The sequence below is a fragment of the Schistocerca gregaria genome, chromosome 5 (genome assembly GCF_023897955.1).
Source record: "Schistocerca gregaria isolate iqSchGreg1 chromosome 5, iqSchGreg1.2, whole genome shotgun sequence".
NCBI lineage: Eukaryota > Metazoa > Arthropoda > Insecta > Orthoptera > Acrididae > Schistocerca > Schistocerca gregaria.
The window spans coordinates 631,538,169-631,562,145 of NC_064924.1; the positions used below are offsets into that span (position 1 = coordinate 631,538,169).

The following is a 23,977-nucleotide window of genomic DNA, read 5'->3' on the forward strand; positions in this document are numbered from 1 at the left end:
CGCACATTACACTTGTCTACTTTGAGATTCAATTGCCATTCCCTGCACCATGCATCAATTCGCTGCAGATCCACCTGCATTTCAGTACAATTTTCCATTGTTACAACCTCTTGATATACCACAGCATCATCCTCAAAAAGCCTCAGTGAACTTCCGATGTTATCCACAATGTCATTTATGTATATTGTGAATAGCAACTGTCCTACGACACTCCCCTGCGGCACACCTGAAATCACTCTTACTTCAGAAGACTTCTCTCCATTGAGAATGACGTACTGCGTTCTGTTATCTAGGAACTCTTCAGTCCAATCACACAATCGGTCTGATAGTCCATATGCTCTTACTTTGTTCAGTTCTAGTCAAAATGTAAGTCACAGAAAATACCAGAGCACAGGACCACAGGTGTAATTCAGCCACTACGTAAAGAAGTATATAAAACCAACCTAGATCATTATAAAGGAACAATCATTCTAGATTGCACAAAAAAAATTCCTGTATAATTTATGATAAGATCAAAAAATTCTGGGACTACAACTTGGAGAATTCCAAGGAGGTTGTCAACTATGCAGAAGTTGCCCAGGCCAAATTCTCAGCCTGAAGTAATGTGGACTATTACAATTACAGAAATAAACAGCTCTTTACTTCATTCATAGACTTAAACAAAAACAAAAAAGCGGACCCACACTTTTAAAATTTGCCACATCATACAGTCTTTGTCCCATATTACTAAAAATCATCAAACTAAAACAAATTCGAAGGTAAAACTTCAAGGAAGGAATTCCAAAAGCTTTCACAATAAAAACCAGTCTTAGACGAAGTGTTGTATTACCCTAACTGCTTCTCAGTGTAGCCCTCAGTTACATCGCCGAGATTTTTTTTGGAGGGCCAGTGTAGGGATGTTAGTTGGAGCAAAACCCACAATAAGAACAAAATGCCTGGAATTTGCAAATGGTTAGGTCTCTTAGCTCTTGAAATGGAAGTAGTTTTGTATCCAAATCACCAGTCTCCAATAAACTACCTTAAAATAGGATTACAAGTATTCTTTGTGAAAACTGGGATAATACACATGAAATCTGTGTTATAAGCATTCATAAAAACTAACAGTTGAAATGTGTTGGAGAAACGATCAAGCATAACATAAGTGAGAAAGAAACATAGATAAAGGGAAAAAGTTTGATTTCTAACCTGGTCAAAGTATGATATCATCAATACACACTAAACTAAATGCTATAAAACCATCTCTCAAAAGCCACTTGTGCCTGTAAAACCCTGCTCCAAATTAAAAATTAAAGAACAACTAATCAGTTCCTCAAAACTGAATGACTGGTTACATAAACAACTTACAAAGTTACTAAACAGTGGAAATTCCAGATCGGAATGTCATCAGTGTAAAGAAAAAGATGGCTTGCTACTCACCATAAACATGTCATGTTTAGTTGCAGACAAGCCATTGAAAAGACTGTTACACATTTAGCTTCCAGCCAAAGCCTTCTTCAGAAAAGGAACACACACACACACACACACACACACACACACACACACACACACACACACACAGCCATGTGGAAAGTAGCAGCAGTTTGGAGAGTACGGGGAAGGGCAAAAGATAGCAAGATATGGGTGTGTGGAGAGAAGAGTTTAACTGGCAGTGTGTGCAGGGACTAGATGGAGGCATGATAAGACTGTCGCCAGGCACAGCCTCGAGAGGCAGAGGGGGGGGGGGGGCAGAGAAGGGGAAAAGACTGGTGGATATGTTAGCAGATGGCAGCATACATTGAGGATGACAGGATGTGAACAGGGAGGAGGTGATTGGACAAAGGGGATGGAAAATGTTGGGTGGAGGGTGTGGGGACAGTAATTTACCATAGGTTGAGGCTGGAATAATTTCGGGAGTGGTGAATGTGTCGTAAGAATAACTCCATCTATGCAGTTCAGGAAAGCTGGTGGTGGAGGGGAGAATACATATGGCCTGGGTTATGAATCAGCCATTGAAATGAAGCATGTTGTGTTCAGCTGCATGTTGTGCTACATTGTGGTCTTTTTGCTTTTTGCCACAATTTGGTGGTGGCTGTTCGTCCTGGTGTACAGCTGGTAAATAGTCATAACAATATAAAAACCTGTGCAATGATTGCAGCAGAGGTGGTGTCTTGGGCCTGAGTCCAAATCGTGAAGATATCATCAATGAACCTGAGTCAGACTAGGAGTGTGGTGTTTTGGAAGGATAGGAAGGTCTCCTCTAGATATCGCATAAATAGGTTGGCATAAGAGGGGTGCCATGTGGGTGGCAGGCTGAACCTAGGGCCAAGATACCCTATCCTAATACCTTCACAACCTCATCGCCTTCTCTCCCTTCTGCATCACCCGATCCAGCTCAACCCAGCATTCCACGTTCCTTGGAAGTTGACCATCTCCTCCCTGATGGCTCCATCCAAACCAGTGAATGCTACTGAAATAGTCAACAGTTAGGTATCCAAAATTACATGTTCTGATTGTGACAAGTTTTGCATTGGTCAGTGAGGCAGAGACTTAGCAACTAGGCTGGCTGAAAATAATTCAGTTGGAGATAGCAGAATTCTGATTCCACATTTGCTGAGCTTGTACTGAGTGAGGGTCACAACTACCAGCCAAAGTGCCATGTTCTTCACTTAGAAAACAAAGGCCTAAGCTCAGTCTGCTGGAAGTCTTGCAAATTAACAAACGTCTGGCTCACAATCCAAATTTGGTCTAAATAACAAGACACAGTTTAATACTTCCAAACTTCATATGATCCTCTCAGCTTTCATTTATTCCCACACTGTCCTCCCTCATATTCCCCCATTTTTTGTATTTTATTGAAATTGTGTATGTAATCCATATAGTCTGTAGTTACAGTTGTTAAGTCTTTCTTTTTATCAGTACTTGTTTTAATTTCCACACTTAATGCCTCTTGAAGTTGTCTCTTCATGTAGCTTTATTATTTTATTTGGTTCATTTCTTTAATGCAAACTGTTGTCTTGGCACAGTTTTTGAGTGTAGTGTTAATGATTTCCTGTTTGTTCCCTTTATATTTCTATTTTGTTCAACTTCTTACTTTCTAAATGCAGTACCCACATACTCTCAGAGATAGCATTTACTGTATGTTCTCTCACATTCTTCCATTTTCTTGCATTTATTCATTTCTGTTATTTTACTGATATTGCTTAAGTTTTTAATATATTCTGTAGTTACAACTGATAATTCTTTTTTTTAAATTGGTTTGTGTATCATTCTCCATGTTTTATTCCTCTTGAAGTAACCTTATCAAGTCAGTAACGGATGCATATGGAGGGTGTGCACGGGGCGCGCGGTGCCCCTCTTGCGGGGTTGCCTGCATTACATAAATAAGTATGAAAATATCTAGCTTGGCAGTTTCAGAAGTTTAGCACTGGGAATATTCCATTCAGTGAGAAATCCCAGACCTTTTCTTCTTTTGTCATTGTTGTAAGATTGCTAAAACTCCACAACTGATGCTAGCTTGTCTCTTTCATTCGAACGCACCCCCCCCCCCCCCCCCTACAAAAATAATAATAATAATAATAAAAAAAAACCCTGAGATGGCCGTTTGAACTCGGGAGCCACGCGCACATTTTTTAAAAAAGTCATACGCTACAGTGAAGTTTTCTTTCATGTTGCAGGAAACCTAATACAGTGCAGCATATTTTTTTTAACAAAAACTATAGCTGTTATAAACTGTTCCTGAATGACGTTTCTGAAACTATTGCATTCTTGTTGTGTGTGTGGTAGTATCACTAATACTGGCTGTGGATATTTGCATGTTCCATTTTGTGTGTACAGGCTTTGTTTCTCCCTGTTAGCTGTCCTCTTGAAAATGCACGAAATTTTGATGCCAGATAGTGAGATGTCTCCCAATAGAAACTGTGTGCCAAATAAATGCTTTATGCATCACCTTTATGTATGTTGATGTAATATACATAGAAGTACCAACCTTATGCATTAGTTGCATTTTACTTTTCAGACATCTCAGGACCGTGAGCTATGGACTTTCGCGAATTTAAACTTGGCTATAGTATATCTGCGAGCGAAACGAGAAAAGGAGCTTACTGCTCTGTTGGAACGAATAAATCCAGAGAACTTACCAACACATTCCCACAGCCTTCGAGCAGCAGCCTATTATGTGCAGGGTCTTCAGTCCTTCTTCCAGGCCAGGTACAACGAGGCAAAGTAAGTAAATCAGTAGTTTCAGTTGTGTAACGTAATGAACTAAAATACGAAAAGGCAGTACAAGAACTACAGTCTTGGCCTGCACAAGGCATGTAATTGAGCCCCTCTCAGTATTTATCCTATCTTACTGTGATGGAAATTATACTTCACTGTCAATATTTAATTTGTTATTTTTGAATGCTAATGACAAAAATGAAGACGTATATAAAATTTAGTAAGAGTTTCCTGACATTATGTGAAGGAATATTAAAACTCTTAGGAATGTTGCTAAATTAATTCTTCACTTACAGGAGATATCTCCGTGAGACACTGAAGATGGCAAATGCTGAAGATTTGAATCGTTTAACATCATGTTCATTAGTTTTGTTGGGCCACATATTTCTTTCTTTGGGAAATAGTCGTGAAAGTATGAATATGGTTACCCCTGCCATGCAGCTAGCGAGCAAGATACCGGATGTCCATGTTCAGCTCTGGGCTTCAGCTATCCTGAGAGGTGAGTCTGATCTGTAATTAACTCTTTTCTAAAATCTTAGCCCAGTTTACTTCTATTTGGGGACAGTTGTGTAAAACAGTCTGAAAAAATAGTTTTTTGATAAAATGAATGTCGTGTTTTTTTAGTGGATGGTAACAATGCTAAGATGTGTAACAACTTTTCTCCATTGGAGGCTAGAAAAATAAAATAATGCGCTTGGTAAAAAGATACATGGAGATTGTCATAACACATCATGTTTAATTAGTTAGTGTGTTGATTAAAAATTACTTTTTACATAAAAATTCATGACTGAATGTTGTTTGTAGTGCTTTTGATTACAAATCAATGTGTTTTTAATTTGGATCTTAAGTCAATTGTAGGGCTTATTTCTGTCACATAACATGACTAACAAAATCAAGCAGGCAGTAAAAAATGGAAAATGGCAAATTATGTGCACATACTGAACTTCAAAGAAAAGTAATTGATAATAAACAAACCATGTGTAGACAAGTTAGGCACTCAAAACAGTACATCACTTTCATCGAAAAACAACAGCATGTACCTTGTTGATGTAGTTGAAACCTGTTTCTGTCTTTCAGCTTTTGGGCCTTGAACTTTGTGCCTCGCATTCCTTGAGAACATCCACACTTTTTTCAGGATCACAGCATTCCCTATAGTTTGTCAGAAAATGATACTTTGCAAATGTAGTGCAACCAAAAACCTCAAATGATAAGTGTAGGAAAATGAATAATGTAAGAACTGTAAAGCAAATACAAAGAGGAATAGAAAACATGGGTATAAGCAATTGCTGAGAGGTAACTCTGCTCCCAGTGACGTGTAAAACCCTTCCAAAAGCTTTGCACAATAGATCAGATGACCGGATAACAAAAGTGTTGAGTCAGCAGCAGACAGACGCAAAAGAGGAAGAAAACAGCTTTCAGGACAAACCCGTTGATGAGCTAGAGTACGCAAGTGCATGTATATGTACGTCTGCCCCTACACTGTCACGTGGACACACATTACTGGGACTGAGTTGCGTCAGGTGGACTAGGGGGTGGTGGTGGTGGTGGTGGTGGTGGTGATGGTATCAGGTGAGAGGAGGGACGGGGGTAGAGGTAAAGGAAGGGGGTTGTGGATGGGTAGCTAGCAGCTCAGAGGGAGGAAGCAGGTTTGCTGGATAGGGCTGCAATAGAGGAGCGTGTCAGGTGCACAGATTAGGCATGTGATACATGGGTTTTGGAGCTAGGGAATTGTAGTGCACAATGAAGGTAGCATGGAGAGGGGTCACAGCATACATTGTGTGAGAACAGTGGGTTAGTAGAGATTAAGGTCAGGAAGATTACAGGAGGGCTGGATGTGTTCAAGTACAGCTTCTGTCACTGTAGCTCATAAAAGATGTTGCTGAAGGAAAGGGTCCAGTTGGCTTGAGTTGTAAACCAGTTGTGGAACTCGACCACGTTGTTCTCAGCTGAATGTTGTGTTACTGGGTGGCAAACTTTGTTCTTGGCCACAGTTCAGCATTAGCTATTCATTCTGGCGGACAGCAGGTTAGTTGTCATAAAAAGCTAAGCAATCAGTGCAAGGTTTTCTCTACCTCTCTTCCAAGATTTACTGTAAAAAGCTGTGCAATGTTTGCAGCAGAGTTGGTAGATGACATGGCTACTTTTACACGAGGTCCTGCCTCTGATGGGATAGAATAAGCTTATGGCAGTACTGGGTTGAAAAGTGCTGGATGGGTGAATTGGGCAGGTCTTACATCTCTTCCACAATCCCTGTGCAAGAGTTTGCGAGCGGGATTGCATCCTGGCAGGTGGAACACAGCGAGGTGGTGATTGTGTTGAAATGGGTAGGTAAAGGCAGAGAGCGACAGGAGTGGGAACAGGGGTTGGGGATGGGTAGGAGCAGGTTGAGGCAGGCAGCAGGTTTGCTGGCTGGGAATCTGGGAGGGGAGGATGGCAGATGCGCAGATTAGGCATGTGATACATGGTATCGGAACTGATGGGGTGCAACGTACAATGAAGGTGATGTGGAGACATGTTTTGCAAGCTGCTAGGGGAACAGTGCCTACATCCTTCTGAATATGTTTAGTGTATTCATCTCTTGGTCTCCCTCTACGATTTTTATCCTCCACACATCCCTCCAGTACGAAATTGGTGATCCCTTGATGCCTCAGAACATGTCCTACCAACCGATCCCTTCTTCTAGTCAAGTTGGGCCACAAACTCCTCTTCTCCCCAATTCTATTCAATACCTCCTCATTAGTTATGTGATCTACCCATCTAATCTTCAGCATTCTTCTGTAGCACCACATTTCGAACGCTTCTATTCTCTTCTTGTCCAAACTATTTATCATCCATGTTTCACTTCCATACACGGCTACACTCCATACAAATACTTTCAGAAATGACTTCCTCACACTTAAATCTATACTTGATGTTAACAAATTTCTCTTCTTCAGAAACACTTTCTTTGCCATTGCCAGTCTACATTTTATATCCTCTCTACTTCGACCATCATCAGTTATTTTGCTCCCCAAATAGCAAAACTCCTTTACTACTTTAAGTGTCTAATTTCCTAATCTAATTCCTTCAGCATCACTCGTCTTAATTTGACTACATTCCATTATCCTAGTTTTGCTTTTTTTGATGTTCATCTTATATCCTCCTTTCAAGGCACTGCCCATTCCATTCAACTGCTCTTCCAAGTCCTTTGCTGTCTCTGAGGTTTGCCAATGACATTGTAATTCTGTCAAAGTTTTTATTTCTTCCCCGTGGATTTTAATTCCTGCTCGGAATTTTTCTTTTGTTTTCTTTATGCTTGCACAATATACAGATTGAACAACATCGGGGATAGGCTACAACCCTGTCTCACTCCCTTCCCAACCACTGCTTTCCTTTCATGCCTCTTGACTCTTCTGTCATCTGGTTTCTGTACAAATTGTAAATAGCCTTTCGCTCCCTGTATTTTATCCCTGCCACCTTTAGAATTTGAGAAAGAGTATTCCAGTCAACATTGTCAAAAGCTTTCTCTAAGTCTACAAATGCTAGAAACGTAGGTTTGCCTTTCCTTAATCTATCTTCTAAGATAAGTCATAGGGTCAGTATTGCCTCAAGTGTTCCAATATTTCTACATAATCCAAACTGATCTTCCCCAAGGTGGGCTTCTACCAGTTTTTCCATTCGTCTGTAAAGAATTCGCGTTATTATTTTGCAGCTGTGACTTATTAAACTGATAGTTCGGTAATTTTCACATCTGTCAACACCTGCTTTCTTTGGGATTGGAATTATTATATTCTTCTTGAAGTCTGAGGGCATGTCGCCTATCTCATACATCTAGCTCACCAGATGGTGTAGTTTGGTCAGGACTGGCTCTCCCAAGGCTGTCAGTAGTTCAAATGGAATGTTGTCTACTCCCAGGGCCTTGTTTCGACACAGGTCTTTCAGTGCTCTGTCAAACTCTTCACGCAGTATCGTATCTCCCTTTTCATCTTCATCCTCTTCCATTTCCATAATATTGTCCTCAAGTACATCGCCCTTCAACTTTTATAGTCCTGTCTTCCTCAGTTGCGTGTAATATTACGGTATATTGATAATTTTTACTTGTGGACCGTGTGACAGCAACTGAATAAAACACAATTTTAGTGCCATACTCGTTTCGCCTTTATTTTCTGCAAGGCAACATCAGTGGCAGCTTGCATGGACAATTTCTTACATATTACGCTCCTGTTGCATTTTTGTTGTTGTTCTTCTTATGAACGCCAATTTGCGGTTTTTTCCACATTCCACAGCACTATGCACTGACCGCTTGTTGTAATGCAATGTTTTTTGCAACAACAGTCAGGCGAAACGCGTATGGCACTAAAATTGTGTTTTATTCAGTTGCTGTCAGACGGTCCATAAGTAAAAATTATCAATATACCGTAATAATACATCGCCCTAGTATAGACCCTCTATATACTCCTTCCACCTTTCTGCTTTCCCTTCTTTGTTTAGAAGTGGGTTTCCATCTGAGCTCTTGATATTCATACAAGTGGTTCTGTTTTCTCTAAAGGCATTTTCCTGTAGGCATTATCTACCTTACCCCTAGTGAGATAAGCCTCTACATCCTTACATTTGTCCTCTAGCCATTCCTGCTTTGCCAATTTGCACTTCCTGTCGATCTCATTTTTGAGACGTTTGTATTCCTTTTTGCCTGCTTCATTTATTGCATTTTTATATTTTCTCCTTTCATTAATTAAATTCAATATTTCTTCTGTTACCCAAGAATTTCTACTAGCCCTCGTCTTTTTACCTACTAGATCCTCTGGTGCCTTCACTACTTCATCCCTCAAAGCTACCCATTCTTCTTCTTCTTCTTCTTCTTCTTCTTCTGTATTTTTCCCGCCATTCCTGTCAATTGTTCTCTTGTGCTCTCCCTGAAACTCTGTACAACCTCTGGTTTAGTCAGTTTATCCAGGTCCCATCTCCTTAAATTCTCACCTTTTTGCAGTTTCTTCAGTTTTAATCTATAGTTCATAAGCAATAGATTGTGGTCAGAGTCCACATCTGCCCCTGGAAATTTAAAACCTGGTTCCTAAATCTCTGTCTTACCATTATATATTCTATCTGATACCTTGTAGTATCTCCAGGATTCTTCCATGTATACAACATTCTTTCATGATTCTTCAACCAAGTGTTACCTATGATTAAGTTATGCTCTGTGCAAAATTCTACCAGGCGGCTTCCTCTTTCATTTCTACTCCCCAGTTCATATTCACCTACTACGTTTCCTTCTCTCCCTTTTCCTACTGTCGAATTCCAGTCACCCATGACTATTAAATTTTCGTCTCCCTTCACTATCTGAATAAGTTCTTTTATCTCATCATGCATTTCGTCAATTTCTTCGTCATCTGCAGAGCTAGTTAAGAAAAAGAATATGAGTTCATAAATAAGCAGTTTGAAATGATCCTGAAGTGACCAGATTTCAATAATAATAATAATAATAATAATAATCAATAATGGTGGTGGTGGTGATGATTATCTGAGAACAGTTATTGAGATGTCACTACCTCTGCTGGGTTAGCTACAGTTACCAGGATAAGCTACATATGAAATAAGACACACTCCATTTTATGAAAAAAAAAATCTTTTTTATTTTGGTATGATTATTGCTGAATTAGCACAATGTGCCATTAGACTAGATTAGATGGGTAGATCACGTAACTAATGATGAGGTATTGAATAGAATTGAGGAGAAGAGGAATTTGTGGCACAACTTGACTAGAAGAAGTGACCAGTTGGTAGGACTTCTTCTGAGGCATCAGGGGATCACCAATTTAGTATTGGAGGGCAGTGTGGAGGGTAAAAATCGTAGAGGGAGACCAAGAGATGAAATACTAAGCAGATTTGGATGGCTGTAGGCTGCAGTAGTTACTTGGGAGATGAATGCGCAGGATGGAGTAGGATGGACGGCTGCATCAAACCAGTCTCTGGGCTGAAGACCACAGTGTAGTGCACCATTAGATATTCATTTGTGATCCATAGATTCCATCATGAAGTACATTCAGAAAATCTGGAAGGCTCAGGTTAAAAGAGAATTGGGTACTAGAAAATGTATGAATATTTGTGCTCGCTTAGGCTAAATTTAACATGGGCAAATCAGCATCATGCTGCTGCTTGTCATTTACTTTATTCTCTCTCTCCTAATCCTGCCTTAATAGCTACATGATTACATTGTTACTTCTCATCTAAATAACAAAAACTCTTTGCCTTTAAATATGTCTGTGTGTGTGTGTGTGTGTGTGTGTGTGTGTGTGTGTGTGTGTGTGTGTGTGCGCGAAGCAACCGGGAGTTGCGAAAGCTCGAAATTTTGTGTCTGTGTTTGTGTGTTTTTTTATTGTGCCTATCTACCAGCACTTTCTCGCTTGGTAAGTCATAGAATCTTTGTTTTTAATATATTTTTCCCATGTGGAATGTTTCTTTCTATTTTATTTATAACAAAAATCTACAACGCTTGAATAATCAGATATATAGAATGAATAACTAGTCAGATAAACCTTTGATTTTCTTTTGAAATGATGTGAATCCTCAGTTCCTTAGATTATGTAGATAGATCAAGACTACACAACCCTACATGTATAGTGTTTTGTTTTGGCTAAAATCAAATCTACAGTTAAGATCAAAGGAACATAAAGAATGACAGGCATCTGTCTACTTCATAAAGCTACAAAAGGTAATACATCAAAACATTAAAAAGTTTTTAAAACTCTCTTTTTAAATTTAGAATTCGCAAAACAAGGTTCAGTGTCAGCATGCAAAATGTATGCCTAATTGGGGCATCAACTGTCAACTTGATGTAAAAAATTGTACAAAAATGGAAGTTGTAGCCGAGATGTGGTACTAGTTTGGGGATATTGACTTAAATTTTTTTCTATATTTATAAAGAGACAGACAGTTTTGTGATTAAAAACATTCATACTCAAGTTATAAAACATGATGTAAATTACCGTAGTTGAACTGGATAGGTAAAAAATCTACTCACCAAGTGGCGGCAGTACACACACATAAAAGTACATAGTAATTAGGCAAGCTTTTGGAACCAGTGGCTCCTGCTTCAGGCAGAAGGGTTGAAGAGGAGAGGTATAGGAAAAGGGGTAGATTTCGAGAAAGTCACCCAGAAAATGCGGGTCGGGGGAGACTTATTGCACGGGATGAGAAGGAAAGGGTTTTTCCTTCTTATCCTGTGTGGTAACTCTCCTCTGACCTGCAGTCCTGGGTGACCTTCCCAAAATCTACACCTTTTCTTAGACCTCTCCAGCCGTTTCCCTTCAACCCTGAAAAAAGAGCCACTGGCTCCAAAACCTTGCCAAATTACAACCTCCTTTTAGTGTGTGTTATGCCACGGCTTGGTTAGTAGAGTTTTATCAATCCAGTTAAATTATTTTGTCAAAAATTGATTGATTTCATTGTTAAATTAGTATAGTTGCATATTCATAAGCTTAGCTTTTCAAATGGTCTCAGGTAGCTCATGTGGAGTTCACCTGAACTTATCAACAAATATTTATTGAATTGGCTACACAGTAATATCTGTACAATAGCCACATAAACTTAAGTGTTAAATATATTTTGCATTAATATGATTTTGTGATTATAAAAGTAGTATTAGCTATTATAATTACATGTCGCTGAAAAATTAATAGTCATGTCGTATGTACTAAAACGTAGCCAGTGTACTAAAATTTATACACATGTAAAACAGATTTAAAAAGTCTTATTATTAACTAAAATATTTTGGAAGGTAGCTCCATATTGTGGGAGAACTTGCTCCCTGAGGCACGAAGTTGCTGCGTAACCAGTGACAGTTCCACCAGCACAGAGTACGTGAAGTGAAGTGTACTCAGTGAACACCATGAGAGCACACTGTAATCGGTACACATCACACCAGCAATTCTCAAAACATTTCAAAAACCGTTTAAGGCTAAATTCACTGCAATCGTTCAGTATTGTTTGTGGAGCTCTGTTTTTGTGGGTAGTTTGTATGTCTGCCACTATGTTTAAGACTTGTCCATTTGGGGCTCTGTGCAGCACTTTGATGCTTTCATTTATCTTACATAGCTTATGCTTCCATGCTTTTTAGTGTGTTGTCAATGCACCACAGTTCCTGTGATAGGAGTGCTCCCTAAAACATGCTTGAATTTATTCCAGTTTGCCCTGTATAAAATTTTTCACAGTTGTTGCAGTTTATTTTATGCATATCTTGGCTAAAGGATCCATCTCTGTATAATTTTCTGAACAAGTTTACAGTGGACATCCCAGTTAGGCATAGACTTTTGACCCTGACACTGAACTTTGTTTTGCAAGTTCTAACATTTGGTGAGAGACCGTTTTAAAAAATTTTAATTTTTCATCTTGTGTAACTTAATGTTGTAAACCTGTCACTAATCATGTTGCTTTACTTAATTACAGATCTGGTGATGTAGCCAAAATAGCGTTATAAATAAAGAAATATATTACATGATGTAGGCAGTTTTATTCACAAAATCAATATTTTTACATGTTAGTTTCATTGAATGAGTGTTGCATTTATTTTTGCCACATTGTATCAGAACACAATTCCAAGAGACATCAGTTAGTGAAACTGTATGTGCTCGGGTAAATGCAACAATAGACGCATCTAAGTCATTCCAAAATGAGTTTTTTTGTAAGTATAGCTGTGTTGATCTATTCTAGCTGGACCATAAGAAATTTTACAGGTGTTTCAAATATCATTTACCCATTAATGTCTTTCTCTTGTGTCATCAGGTTATTTTCACTTGACTGAAACTGCAAATGAGTGTCTCTGAGACTAAATATTTAAACTAAAATAATCAGTTTTTGAAAATATAATAAAATCTACTCACCAAGCAGTGTCAGGAGAAAATACAAATAAAAGTTTAAGAATTGTGTAGCGTTTGAGAGCCGCCTCCTGGCGGAAGAGTTGAAGGGAAAGGGAGAGGGATCGAGAAAAGGACTGTCGAGGTTTAGGAAATGAGGAGTATTCGGAAAAGTCGCCCGGAACCCCAAGTCAGGGGAGACTTATCAGAAGGGATTAGAAGCAGACTTCCCCTTCAACCCTCCTGCCAGAAGAAAGAGCCACTGGCTTTGAATGCTTGCATGTTTCTTTAACCTTTATATATTTTTTCGCGTACCACTGCGTGGTGAGCAGATTTTTTTATCTGTCTAATTACATCAAAGATATAAACTGTTTACTATGAACGAGTTGTAGTTATTGTCTTTGTCTAGTATGGTAAATTTTGATCCTGTGATTAGTTTTCTTATGTATTTTGCAGTCACTATTGTTTTTGAATAGTACTGAAAAGCAATCAAGATTCATTTACGTAGATTAACAACAGCAGTGGAACCATTAGTTACTCCACAATTTTTATGATCTATCATTCTGAGTGTAAGTTTTATTCCTGTCATGCAGTTTGTCAATGTGACATTGCACTACCTTATCAGAGTACTGCTTCAACCGTGTAAGATAAATGCCATTAATACCATTGAATTTTGCAATACAATTAATTGAGAGCCTTGGCGAGTTCAATGAGAATACCAATAGGATAATGTTATAATTTGACTATTAGTTTTGTTAATACTTAATTTGTGAAAATCCATCACAGAAGCCAGATTGAAGGAACAGTTAGAAGGTTATGTCATTGAGGATTCTATCAAATAAATATAAGATTTTAGTGCCCTGTTAGAAATGCTGTCATAACCTCAAGTAGTGCTTCCAGAAGAATTATTCATTTCTAGCAACATAATGATCTGTGGTGTAAGCAGTTCTGAATGCAGTTGTATCTGGTTGTTTTGTACAAGGTAGAATCTTTTCTGTCACTGTGTACTGTATCAGTGTTTTGACTCCAATTATCCATTCACTACAAGTTCTTCAATTGCTTTAGTGCAATTTCAGTAATTGGGAAAATCTTCTCTTCTGTGACCATCAGCCAGATCAAACTCCTTTAGAATAACCATTGGCCTAGAAGAGTGACCAGCCTGAACGGTGGTCCTTCCTAAACCCAGAATAGGCGAGTACCATGATTTACCAGCCCCAAAAATGTAGAAATAATATGCACATGAAATGCAGGAGAGACCTACATATCATTCGGATGGGCCCTCCTAATGCTGTTGTATAATGTTGAAGGTACCAACTCTCACTCAGTGAGATTCCAAGTGCTGCCCACACTGTGGTGTATAGACTTCTCCTTTCTAGTTATATTTTATGTCTCTCTCCTTATAGTTACATCCACATAGTACATAAAATTTTTCTAGTATCAGTGTGTCTTCAGTCAGCTTTAAATCATTCTCTCCTGTTAATTCATTTGTCATCAGTGTTCATCAAGAATATACTCAAAAATATCTTCAGTGTATGTCAACACAGACTGCTTAAAATACACGTTAAATACCAGCACTACATGATGAAGGTGGGGCTCGGCAGTCTGTGGGCTGGGTGGGAACTTGCCATTTACCCTCTCTGAATTTTCTCCCGTTAATGATAAGGAGTAGTTAAACACACAGTACTCGCATCACAGTCCATATTTAACCCTTTACTGTTTTGATATACAATAATGATAATATTATTTAACTTGTAAAATATGTTAAAGAGGACGATTTTAATCATACTGAGAGGCTGGAAACGCATTTTTCAGTGAAGATAGGGAAACAGAAGATAGTGGGAGAGTTGAGTATTGGCAAGCAATATGACAGGGGAGAAAGATTTATAGAATTCTGCATTGGGCAGTTAGATGTTGTGAATACACTTTTCAAAATTCTTGGACAAAGAAGATGGCAGGAATCAGAGAAGATCTCAAGAATTCATGAAGTAAAAGACATGCAGGTGAAATGTTAAGACTGAGAAAAGTTAAAGAAACCTCAGGCTGCTTTGAAAGAACATGTGACAAAATCACTAACATTTCAAAGAGTGAAAAGATCAAACAGATCAAATGACTTTAAGAGAAATGTAGTAACTGCAGCAGAAATGTACTAGGTTTGAAAACGGCAGCCATGGATAACAAATGAGATACAGCAATTAATAAAGAAATGACAGAAATATGGTACATGGCAGCAGCAATATAGGGCACTCAGGAGTGTCATCAGCAGATTTAGAAAAAGTTAAATGAGAAAGGAGGGAGGAAAAATGTCATGAGATATATACAAGATCAAAACAGGGTAACACACTGGCCACACACTTGATATTTAATAATCACTCTATTGCTCACGAGCGATGAGAGCATACAAATGAAAACAGTCGACCCATTTGGTTGTAGTTTTATGCATTGCTTGAAGTAACCATCCTTCCTTTGGATGATACCAGTCTATGGGACAGCTAAATGAAAGCAGTTGTTAGTTGTTATAGTTTATGTATCAGTTGGTGGACTGTTGTTAATAATTCTTTCTGTAGAGTGGAACCACTCTGTGGGAGCAACTGAAAACAACCAACATAGTCACTTGTAGTTTTACAAATGCATTATTCATTTTTCTTTTCAAGTGGAATTAGTATGTTGGTTGGACCTTGTATTCATTCTATCAACTAAAACCACATTTTAGTGTTTTAGTTGCTGAGATGTCCATTCATTCTTCTGAGTGAAACCAGTCAGGTTGAACTAAAGCAGTCGTATACAACTGGGGTATGCTACCTTCGGAAAGGACCACTATCCCTGGAGGTATGTGATGACATCTCTGGGGATACACGAATGTTAAAATAAGCATTATACATCTAATTATGTACTGAATAGATTTATCTTCATTTTGTCATTTAAAGCTGATTAATATAGCGCTGTGGATTAAGTTGGTCCAAGTGCAGTTAACAAATAACTGATGAAGGTAATGTATCATTAGGGGTACAAAGTTGAGTATAAAAGTCCCCTCTGTGTGGCTTGCATCTCTTTTGTATATGCTTGCTCACCATGGGGCCTCACTCCTCGCAGTGCTACTTCCTTTTCCTTGCTGCAAGTCTGTCTTTCTCCTATCCCCCCCCCCCCCCTCCTCCTCCGTACCTTTCCATTGGATAGTCTTCTTAGTGCCGATCGTGTTAGATCTGGTGTGTGTTTTGGACACTCATTTTCTTACCTTCCGGCCTTCTACAACATTTTATTATTAATTACATTGTCCCCTTTTTGGATTTAACTTGCTACTTCTTTTCTAAATTTTACATAAGTCCGGATCGTGCAAGGAACGTTGCCCAGAGTGGCGTATATTTCAACTTTGTGCTCTTCTCGGTGCTTTTCAGCCTTCTTTCTTGCAATGGTACTATGCCCAAAACCTAGCACAATAACCATTCCATTCATTGTGGGAAAATCGTCACGTACCTGCACAGTTGTAGCCCCCTGACAACACAGGATTGTACTACTGGTGCCTGAGCTGGAATCTCCCCACTCAAGCCAGGGTGTATGTGCTCATCATGGATGGAGTACAGGGATTCTGGGCAACATTTTACTGGTCAGGTAACCATTGCTGTGGCACCTGTGGGGAGGGCCCCTATTCGGAGTGGTTGGGACCATGGCAGAAGTTTCGCGTGAAGTGAATTAAGCTTTCTTCTGCTGGTGGCCCCATGTTCCCACCAGTCACTTTTGAAACTAAGATACATTACATTATAGAGAAGTACAACCGTTTCCCTGGCTGTGCCACAGGAGGGACGTAGGGCTCAGAGACAAGGTGAGAAATAAACCACTCAGTACAGAGCTGACGAAGATTCCTTTTTACCACAAAGTCATTCTTGTTCATTAAACATCTCGAGGATAGGTTTGGGAAAGTGGCAGCTCTCGGAATATGGTACAGTGTGTTGTTTTCCATTAGATCTCCTTTTTCTGACTGATGAAGCTGTACATTCCTCCTCCCATGCGGTGCTACAAATGCATATGATTTGGACACATCATCACGTGACAATGCCAGCCCCATATGTAGGGATTGTGGATGTCAGTTGCACACAAATGTGCCTTGTGCCCCTCTTTGTCAACTGTGGGGAGCCCTTTTCCCTGTTCCACAGACTGCAACATTTTTAAACAAGAAAAGGATATCCATGAATAAAAGACCTTTGACCACATCACATGTCAAAAGCCCAAGAAGAAATATGAGCATTTACAATCCCACAGTGTACAACTATGACAATCTTTAGTGACTGTGCCATCACCCTCAGTGTCTTGAACGCCTGGCCCTCAGGGCCACTCGACGACACCCACTCCCCTGGTGGTTGGGCTCCTTCTGCTACTGCTTCACCCACAGCTGGAGAAGCAATGCCCTTGTCCTGCACTTCTTACTAGTAAGGGGTCCCTCGGGACACTGCCTTCCCAGGTCTCTGCTGACCTGCAGCTGGATGCTAGCTGTGGGGAGCTACAGGTTGCAGGTCGCACGACTTCATGTTCCTCCTCTATCCTACAATCTTAGGCAGACAAGCTCTCGTAGAAGTCTAGGTCATGTAAGGACCAAGTAGTAGTCCTGCAAAAACAGGGAGAGCCTGGAGGCCCGTGTGCCACCAGACCCTGTATGTTTCATCTCTGTATCCTAGCCAGCATTCCTCATGATCCCTATAGTCCCACTCTACCCCCCCCCCCCCCCTCCCCTTCCCACACACCACCACCACCACCAGCCTTAAATTAGGAAAAAAAAGTTATGGATGGTGTATCTTCACAACCAGTGGCAGCAGGCAGTACTGAGGCATGACCTGCTTCCTTGGTCCCTTCATGCACAGGATACTGATAGCATGAGCCACCAGTGCAAATGTAGCAGATTTTCCGCCAGTTGGCCGAGCTGAGACATCTTTTGTGTGCTTCCATTGTTTTTTGCATCACCCTCCAGGAATATTTCCCAGCAGTGAGGACCGTACCCTCTGTGGTGTGGCGAGCTATTTTAAGACTTTCACTGACTACAGAAGAGCGTTAGGTGGCGTTTTGTCACACGTTCTGCATTCTGCCTACAGCAAACACGTGCTATTCGGTATGACTTTACAGACTGTGGCTGTTTGTGTAAAGGCATCTCTGGAATTTACCATATGCAATGTGTATCTCTCTCCCACTGATGGAGTGTCCCAGAATGTGTGGCCTGCACTGTTTTCTCAGCTCCCTCCACCCTGTCAAATATTGGGTGATTTCAATGCATGCAACCATTTGTGGGGTGGAACTATGACCACAGGCCACTGTAAAGCTGTTGAAAACTTGCTTGCAGAGCTCATCCTTTGTCTCTTGAATACTGATGTTCTCACACACTTCAGTGTGGCATATTGGTGCTACTCAGCCATTGACCTTTCCATTTCAAACAAGAAAAGGATATCCATGAATAAAAGACCTTTGACCACATCACATGTCAAAAGGCCAAGAAGAAATATGAGCATTTACAATCCCACAGTGTACAACTATGACAATCTTTAGTGACTATGCCATCACCCTCAGGTCTTCTCCCATTGGAGAATTCATGAGGACCTGTGTGGTAATGACAATTTTTTGATCATTTTGGCCCTCCCTCAGCATCACTTAAGTGGGCATCCGTCCAGATGGGGTATCTCCAAGGCTTATTGGGATGCTTTCACAACTGCCGTCAACCTTTGCAGCCCGCCACATGGAGGTATTGATGCGGTTGTTCAGCGCACAACAGCATCCATTCTATCAGCAGCTTACTCAGCTATCCCCTCTTCCTCGGAATCCCCCCTCTAGAAGACCTTGGAGGACCCTCAAAATTGCCATGGCCATTAGAGATCACAAGTGGGCTCTCCAGTGCTGTAAGAAACATCTGCTGATGGAGCACATCATTCACTTTAAACGGCTCCTTGCCCAGGTCTGCCATCTCATAAAATGACAAACATACATGCTAGGAGTGGTATGCTGCTAACATTGGATCACTTAGCCCTTCTTCGCAAGTTTGGGCAAAGATTCGACACCTTATGGACACTAGTACCCCATGGGTGTACTAGGTGTCTGTGTGAATGGTGATGTGTATGCTGATCCACATCCTATTGCTAAACATTCTGCTTTTCATTATGCTCAAGCCTCTGAATCTGAGATTTATCAGCCTGCGTTTCATGTCCTCAAACAGTGGGTAGATCGACTTCCTTTGCCATTTATTACACATCACCTGAAACCTTACAGTGGTTTGCCAGCATAATTTCCTTGCGATTTTCAACCATATCTGGAATAAGGGCGAGTTCCCATCCCATGGCGAAAAAGTGTGATCGCCCCAGCACTGAAACCAGGTAAACACCCACTGGAAATGGACACCTATTGTTCAGTTAGCCTCTCTGATGTTCTCTACAAGTTGCTCAAATGACGACTGTGTTGGTTCCCTGAGTCTTTGTGTCTTTTATTCCAGAGCAGTTTTTGCCAAGGCTGTCTACTGCTGACAATTTGGTCAACCAAGAGTCTGCTATTTGGCTAGCTTTTGCCTGGTGTCAACGTATTATTGCTGTCGTCTTCAATTTGCATAGGACTTGGACCAACTACCCAATTTTTTTTTCTGGAACTTCTCACCTCACTGAACTTTACAGATTCAAGTTGCTGCTGTCACAGTACCCCTCATATATAAAAGTATGGGGTCCCACAGGATTCTGTAGTGAGTGTCCCGCTTCTAGTGACTATTAATGGTCTACAGTTTCACCCTCCCTGTATGCTGGTGACTTCTGTATCTAATGAATGCTGACTGCAGGGTGCCATATGAAAGGTTCAGTCCTGGGCTCTCACCCATAGCTTCCAGCTTTACACCACCAAGACACATTTATACACCACCAAGACACATTTAGTGCACTTCCTTCATCTTCGTACTGTTCATCCCCAACCAGAACTCTGCTACAGTGACCAAATACTCAGTTTGATGAAGTATTATCATATTTTAGGATTGGTCTTCAGTGCCCAGTTGATGTGGCTTCCCCATCTTACGTGATCTTCCTGGTTACACTTAACACTCTATGATGTAATAGTAACAGCAGCTGGGGTGCAGACCACACTACAGTTTTGCAGCTCTATGAATCTTTGATCCTGCTGTATCTTTGATTATGGGGGCCTGGCATACGGCTCAGCTTCACCTTCAGCATTGTGGATTCAGAACCAATACACCATTGTGGGTCCCCTTTTGCGGCAGGTGCCTTTTGTACAAGCCCTGTGAACAGCCTGCTCATAAAAGCTGGCATTCCTTCCCTACATATTGGGTACCAACAACTGCTGCTTATCTATGCAGTACATATTTGCAGCTCTCCTATATATCTGAACTACCGTGCCCGTTTTCCTAGTAGGAAGATGTACCGCCCACAATAAAGGCCAAGGTCTGGTGTCACGATTGCAGTTTGCAGAAGAGTATCTGCTGTGAACTCCGTCTTTTTCCGCTGTTGCCTCTTGTCCTGGGAGAAATCCTGTGCATCCCCATGGTGTGTATCCATTCATTGGACCTGGCTTGATCTCTCCTTTGGGTCAAAAGTCTGAGTAAACCCTATGGATTTTCTCCGACTGTTCCTAGACATGCTTGACACATTTCCGGGGTCTCTACAGTCAACAGTCACACTGGTTTTGTTGGCACACATGCAAGATGCTGTGAGCTATGCTCTCTGTGAAACAGATGTAGTGTATTCACAGTGGAATTGGTGGCTGTAGCTTGAGTCCCCCTCAGCCACCTGTGTTTTTGCACTGGAGAGTTGTTCTTAATCTGCAATGACTCCTTGAGTAGTCTTCAGGCTGTTGACCAATGCTACTCTCCACACCCATTAGTTGTGACTAGCCAGGATATCCTGCATGACTTTCACCACACTCGACAGTCAGTGATCTTTGTATGGACCCCTTTGTCTCTGAGTAAACTGTGAACTGTAAAGGAGACAACAACCATGTGGCAGTCTTCCCTTTGTGCTTCTCACAGGGAATCTACTGCCCTCTGTCGGCTTCGTATTGGCCAGACCTTACTGACCCAGGGTCACATACTCTGATGTTGGGATCCAGCCACTGTTGATGAGGTGCCTGTCTCAGAAGACTGCTGCTATAAGGAGTCACCCTCATTCTGCCAACGGCATTGTCAAAGACAGCAGGAAGCGGACAGAGATTCAGGGCAATCTCTTCGGCCTGGGGTGTGAAACTCCCCCAAAAAGGCAAAAGAATCAACAATGATCAGTTGCATGACAATGCAGAAGGCAATGAAAAAAATGAAATGATCGTATGGCATTGTTGGCCAGGAGGTCCCATTCGGGTTTGGTGCCAAGTGCAAGTCTTATTTCAGTTGGTGCCTCATTGGGTGACTTGCAGCCGATGCTGAGGATGGAATGATGATGAGGACGACGCAACACCCAGTCCACGAGTGCAGAAAATCTCTCCAACCTGGCCGGGAATCGAACCCAGGCAGCTGCATGGGAGGCAAGCACATTACCTCCCGGCCAAGCAGGCAGATAGAAGGCAATGGAAACCACTGCATTAAACACATGATGTACAATACTGGTAGAATAGAAAAAAAATCACCAACATTGTCTTCACCTTCAACTGACTTTGCTGTGCTTTTTTCGGTCTTGTTGAACCTGGAGTGTTCCACTGTGAGGATTGCACTCTGGTTTCAGGATCATATCCATATACCCACCATTCATCATCTATAATTACCCTATTTAACAAATCTGGGTCATTTTTAGTCCGACTAATCAGTTCTTGGCAAACTTTGAATCGGTATTGTCTCTGGTCACTTGACAACACTTTTGGAATGAATTTCGCGGACACTCGACGCATGTTCAGATCTTAAGTTAAAATTGACTGAACTGCATAGAAACTTACGTTCATCAGCCATCTTCCTAATTGTAAGTCTACAATCAGAATGCACTAAGTGAGGTGGAAGGACAGCCGTACCATGGTTCATTTGCAAATGATTCGCAGCCATTTTTAAAGATGTTGTACCAGACAAAAACATTTGTCTGGCCCAAACAACTATCTCCAAAAACTCGGTCTGTTTTTACGTCCATTTTCATGCAGACAAAATCTGGCAATAAGCCCTAACAGACCCACACTCAACCAGCTGCCACAATGAACTGTATAAAGGAAACACAGCGTCCTGTCAGAGGGCGTTCAAGGACAAGGCAATGACTCACTCCTCACTGTCTGTGTACTTGCCCGCCAAACCAGTAAGCAGTAGTGTATCCATTCTTAAAACTTTCCAATCACACCTTGTACGTATTACTGTGCAGTAAACATGCCTCCCTGAAGCTATTTGACGACCACAGGTCAAAAAACAGACAATTGGGGGGGGGGGGGGGGGGGGGGGATATGTGTTAAGACATCAGGGAATAACTTCTGTGGTGTTAGAGGGAGCTGTAGACAGTAAAAACTGTAGGGGAAGATAGAAATTGGAATATATTGCAAAAGTAAAAGATTTGCTAATGATAGTGCAGCAGTCATGAAAAGTGAACACACACAATGAGTCAGGTGTTCTTTAAAATGAAACGGAACATGCTTGGTGATTTCTATAACATGCACACAAAATAATTGTTTTTGTAGGGGGAGGGTGGCGCTACTGGATGGTGAGACTCAACTATGGTAAGTGAGTGAGGTCAAAGAGGTGGACAATTTTTTTTAATCTCATCAGAAGGAAAATGCAAGTGAGACAGACATTATAACAGCTGCTGAAAGCAAAACAGTTTTTTTTTTTTTAATGAAAAGAATCAGCTACCATCCAAAAATATAGGCCAGGGAAAAAAATGAACTGTATTTGATGTGCAGCTCTGCTATGGGCATGAAATATAGATAAAGAGGAAGACAGACGAACAGTTAGAAATGTGGTGTTCCAGGAGACTTTGAAATCAGAACAAAAATGAAGACTCCCAGCAACAATCTAATGGGAGATAATATCTAATAAAAAAACCTAGTGAAATACAGAATGATTTGATGCATATTCTCACATGATTGCTGAAAACTGTAGCTAAAGCAATGGAGGATGGAAAGGATCACTGGGGCATGCTTAATATAAGTATATAAGGCAGAGCTCAGTTACCCTCACAGAATATATAAACGGTACTTTCCCATTGTAGCAAATGTCTGTGATAACAGAATTGACACACACAGGTAACAAATGCTTAAATATGTGGGTTAGCAAAATTTAAACTGAAACTGTCTTATAGAATGGCTTGTTCAATGATAATACTACATTATCTACAGCCATTATTTGGATAAAAGAACTCCAGACTTTTCCAAGTATTACAGAGTGTTAGGGGTATATGTACAGATAATTCTATTGATGGCAGAGGACAGTGTACTGACTAACATTGCATCAGTATTTACTTCATTTGCAGACTAAAAATTATAGCTTTCATAGGTAGTTTGTTCTTTAGGTTGGTTAGGACACCCAGGTACACACATCACAGTAACCCATTAATTTTTTTATTTTCCCCTGGACAGCAGGTCAGGTATTCAAGTGTGGGCACTAAATAGTTAGTATATACTGATAGTCGTAGCCCATGCCACCGTGCATTTACAACGGTGAAGAAACGTAAGGTAGTCAATTATGTGAAATGTTTGCCGGGAGATTGTTAGATACAGAAGGAAAAAAAAACTACGTATTAAGGTACCAATGATCACAATATCTGTACCTATATCCCTAACACCCTGTGTGTACCCCTCTTGCTCTTGCATGATTTTCAGTCACCTACCTGCCTGCTATCGTCGTCGTCTCAGCGGTTTAATCTTCTCTTGGAATCCAGTAAAAAACTTCTTGGGCCCAGGTGCCATCCACACATTTAACTACGTCTCGTCCACCTCTCTGTTTCATGATCTACAAACTTGTTTTCATGTATCTACTAGCAATTCCTAATATTCAACTTTCCATTACTCACCGTGCAACCCTCGACTATTAGATG

At 40.6% G+C, this 23,977-nt stretch overlaps 1 protein-coding gene across 3 annotated transcripts in view; it reads left to right on the forward strand.

Annotated features, from left to right (window-relative positions):
* Positions 1-23,977, forward strand: part of LOC126272207 (MAU2 chromatid cohesion factor homolog) — a 179,790-nt gene that overhangs the window by 152,940 nt on the left and 2,873 nt on the right. For 2 of the 3 annotated variants that reach the window (XM_049974889.1, XM_049974891.1), the window contains exons 8-9: positions 3,995-4,200; positions 4,491-4,693. In XM_049974889.1, the coding sequence (XP_049830846.1) occupies positions 3,995-4,200; positions 4,491-4,693 (409 nt within the window). Of the gene's footprint in view, positions 1-3,994; positions 4,201-4,490; positions 4,694-15,732; positions 15,844-23,977 lie in introns of those variants that run through there. The other variant, XM_049974890.1, reaches the window with a different exon arrangement.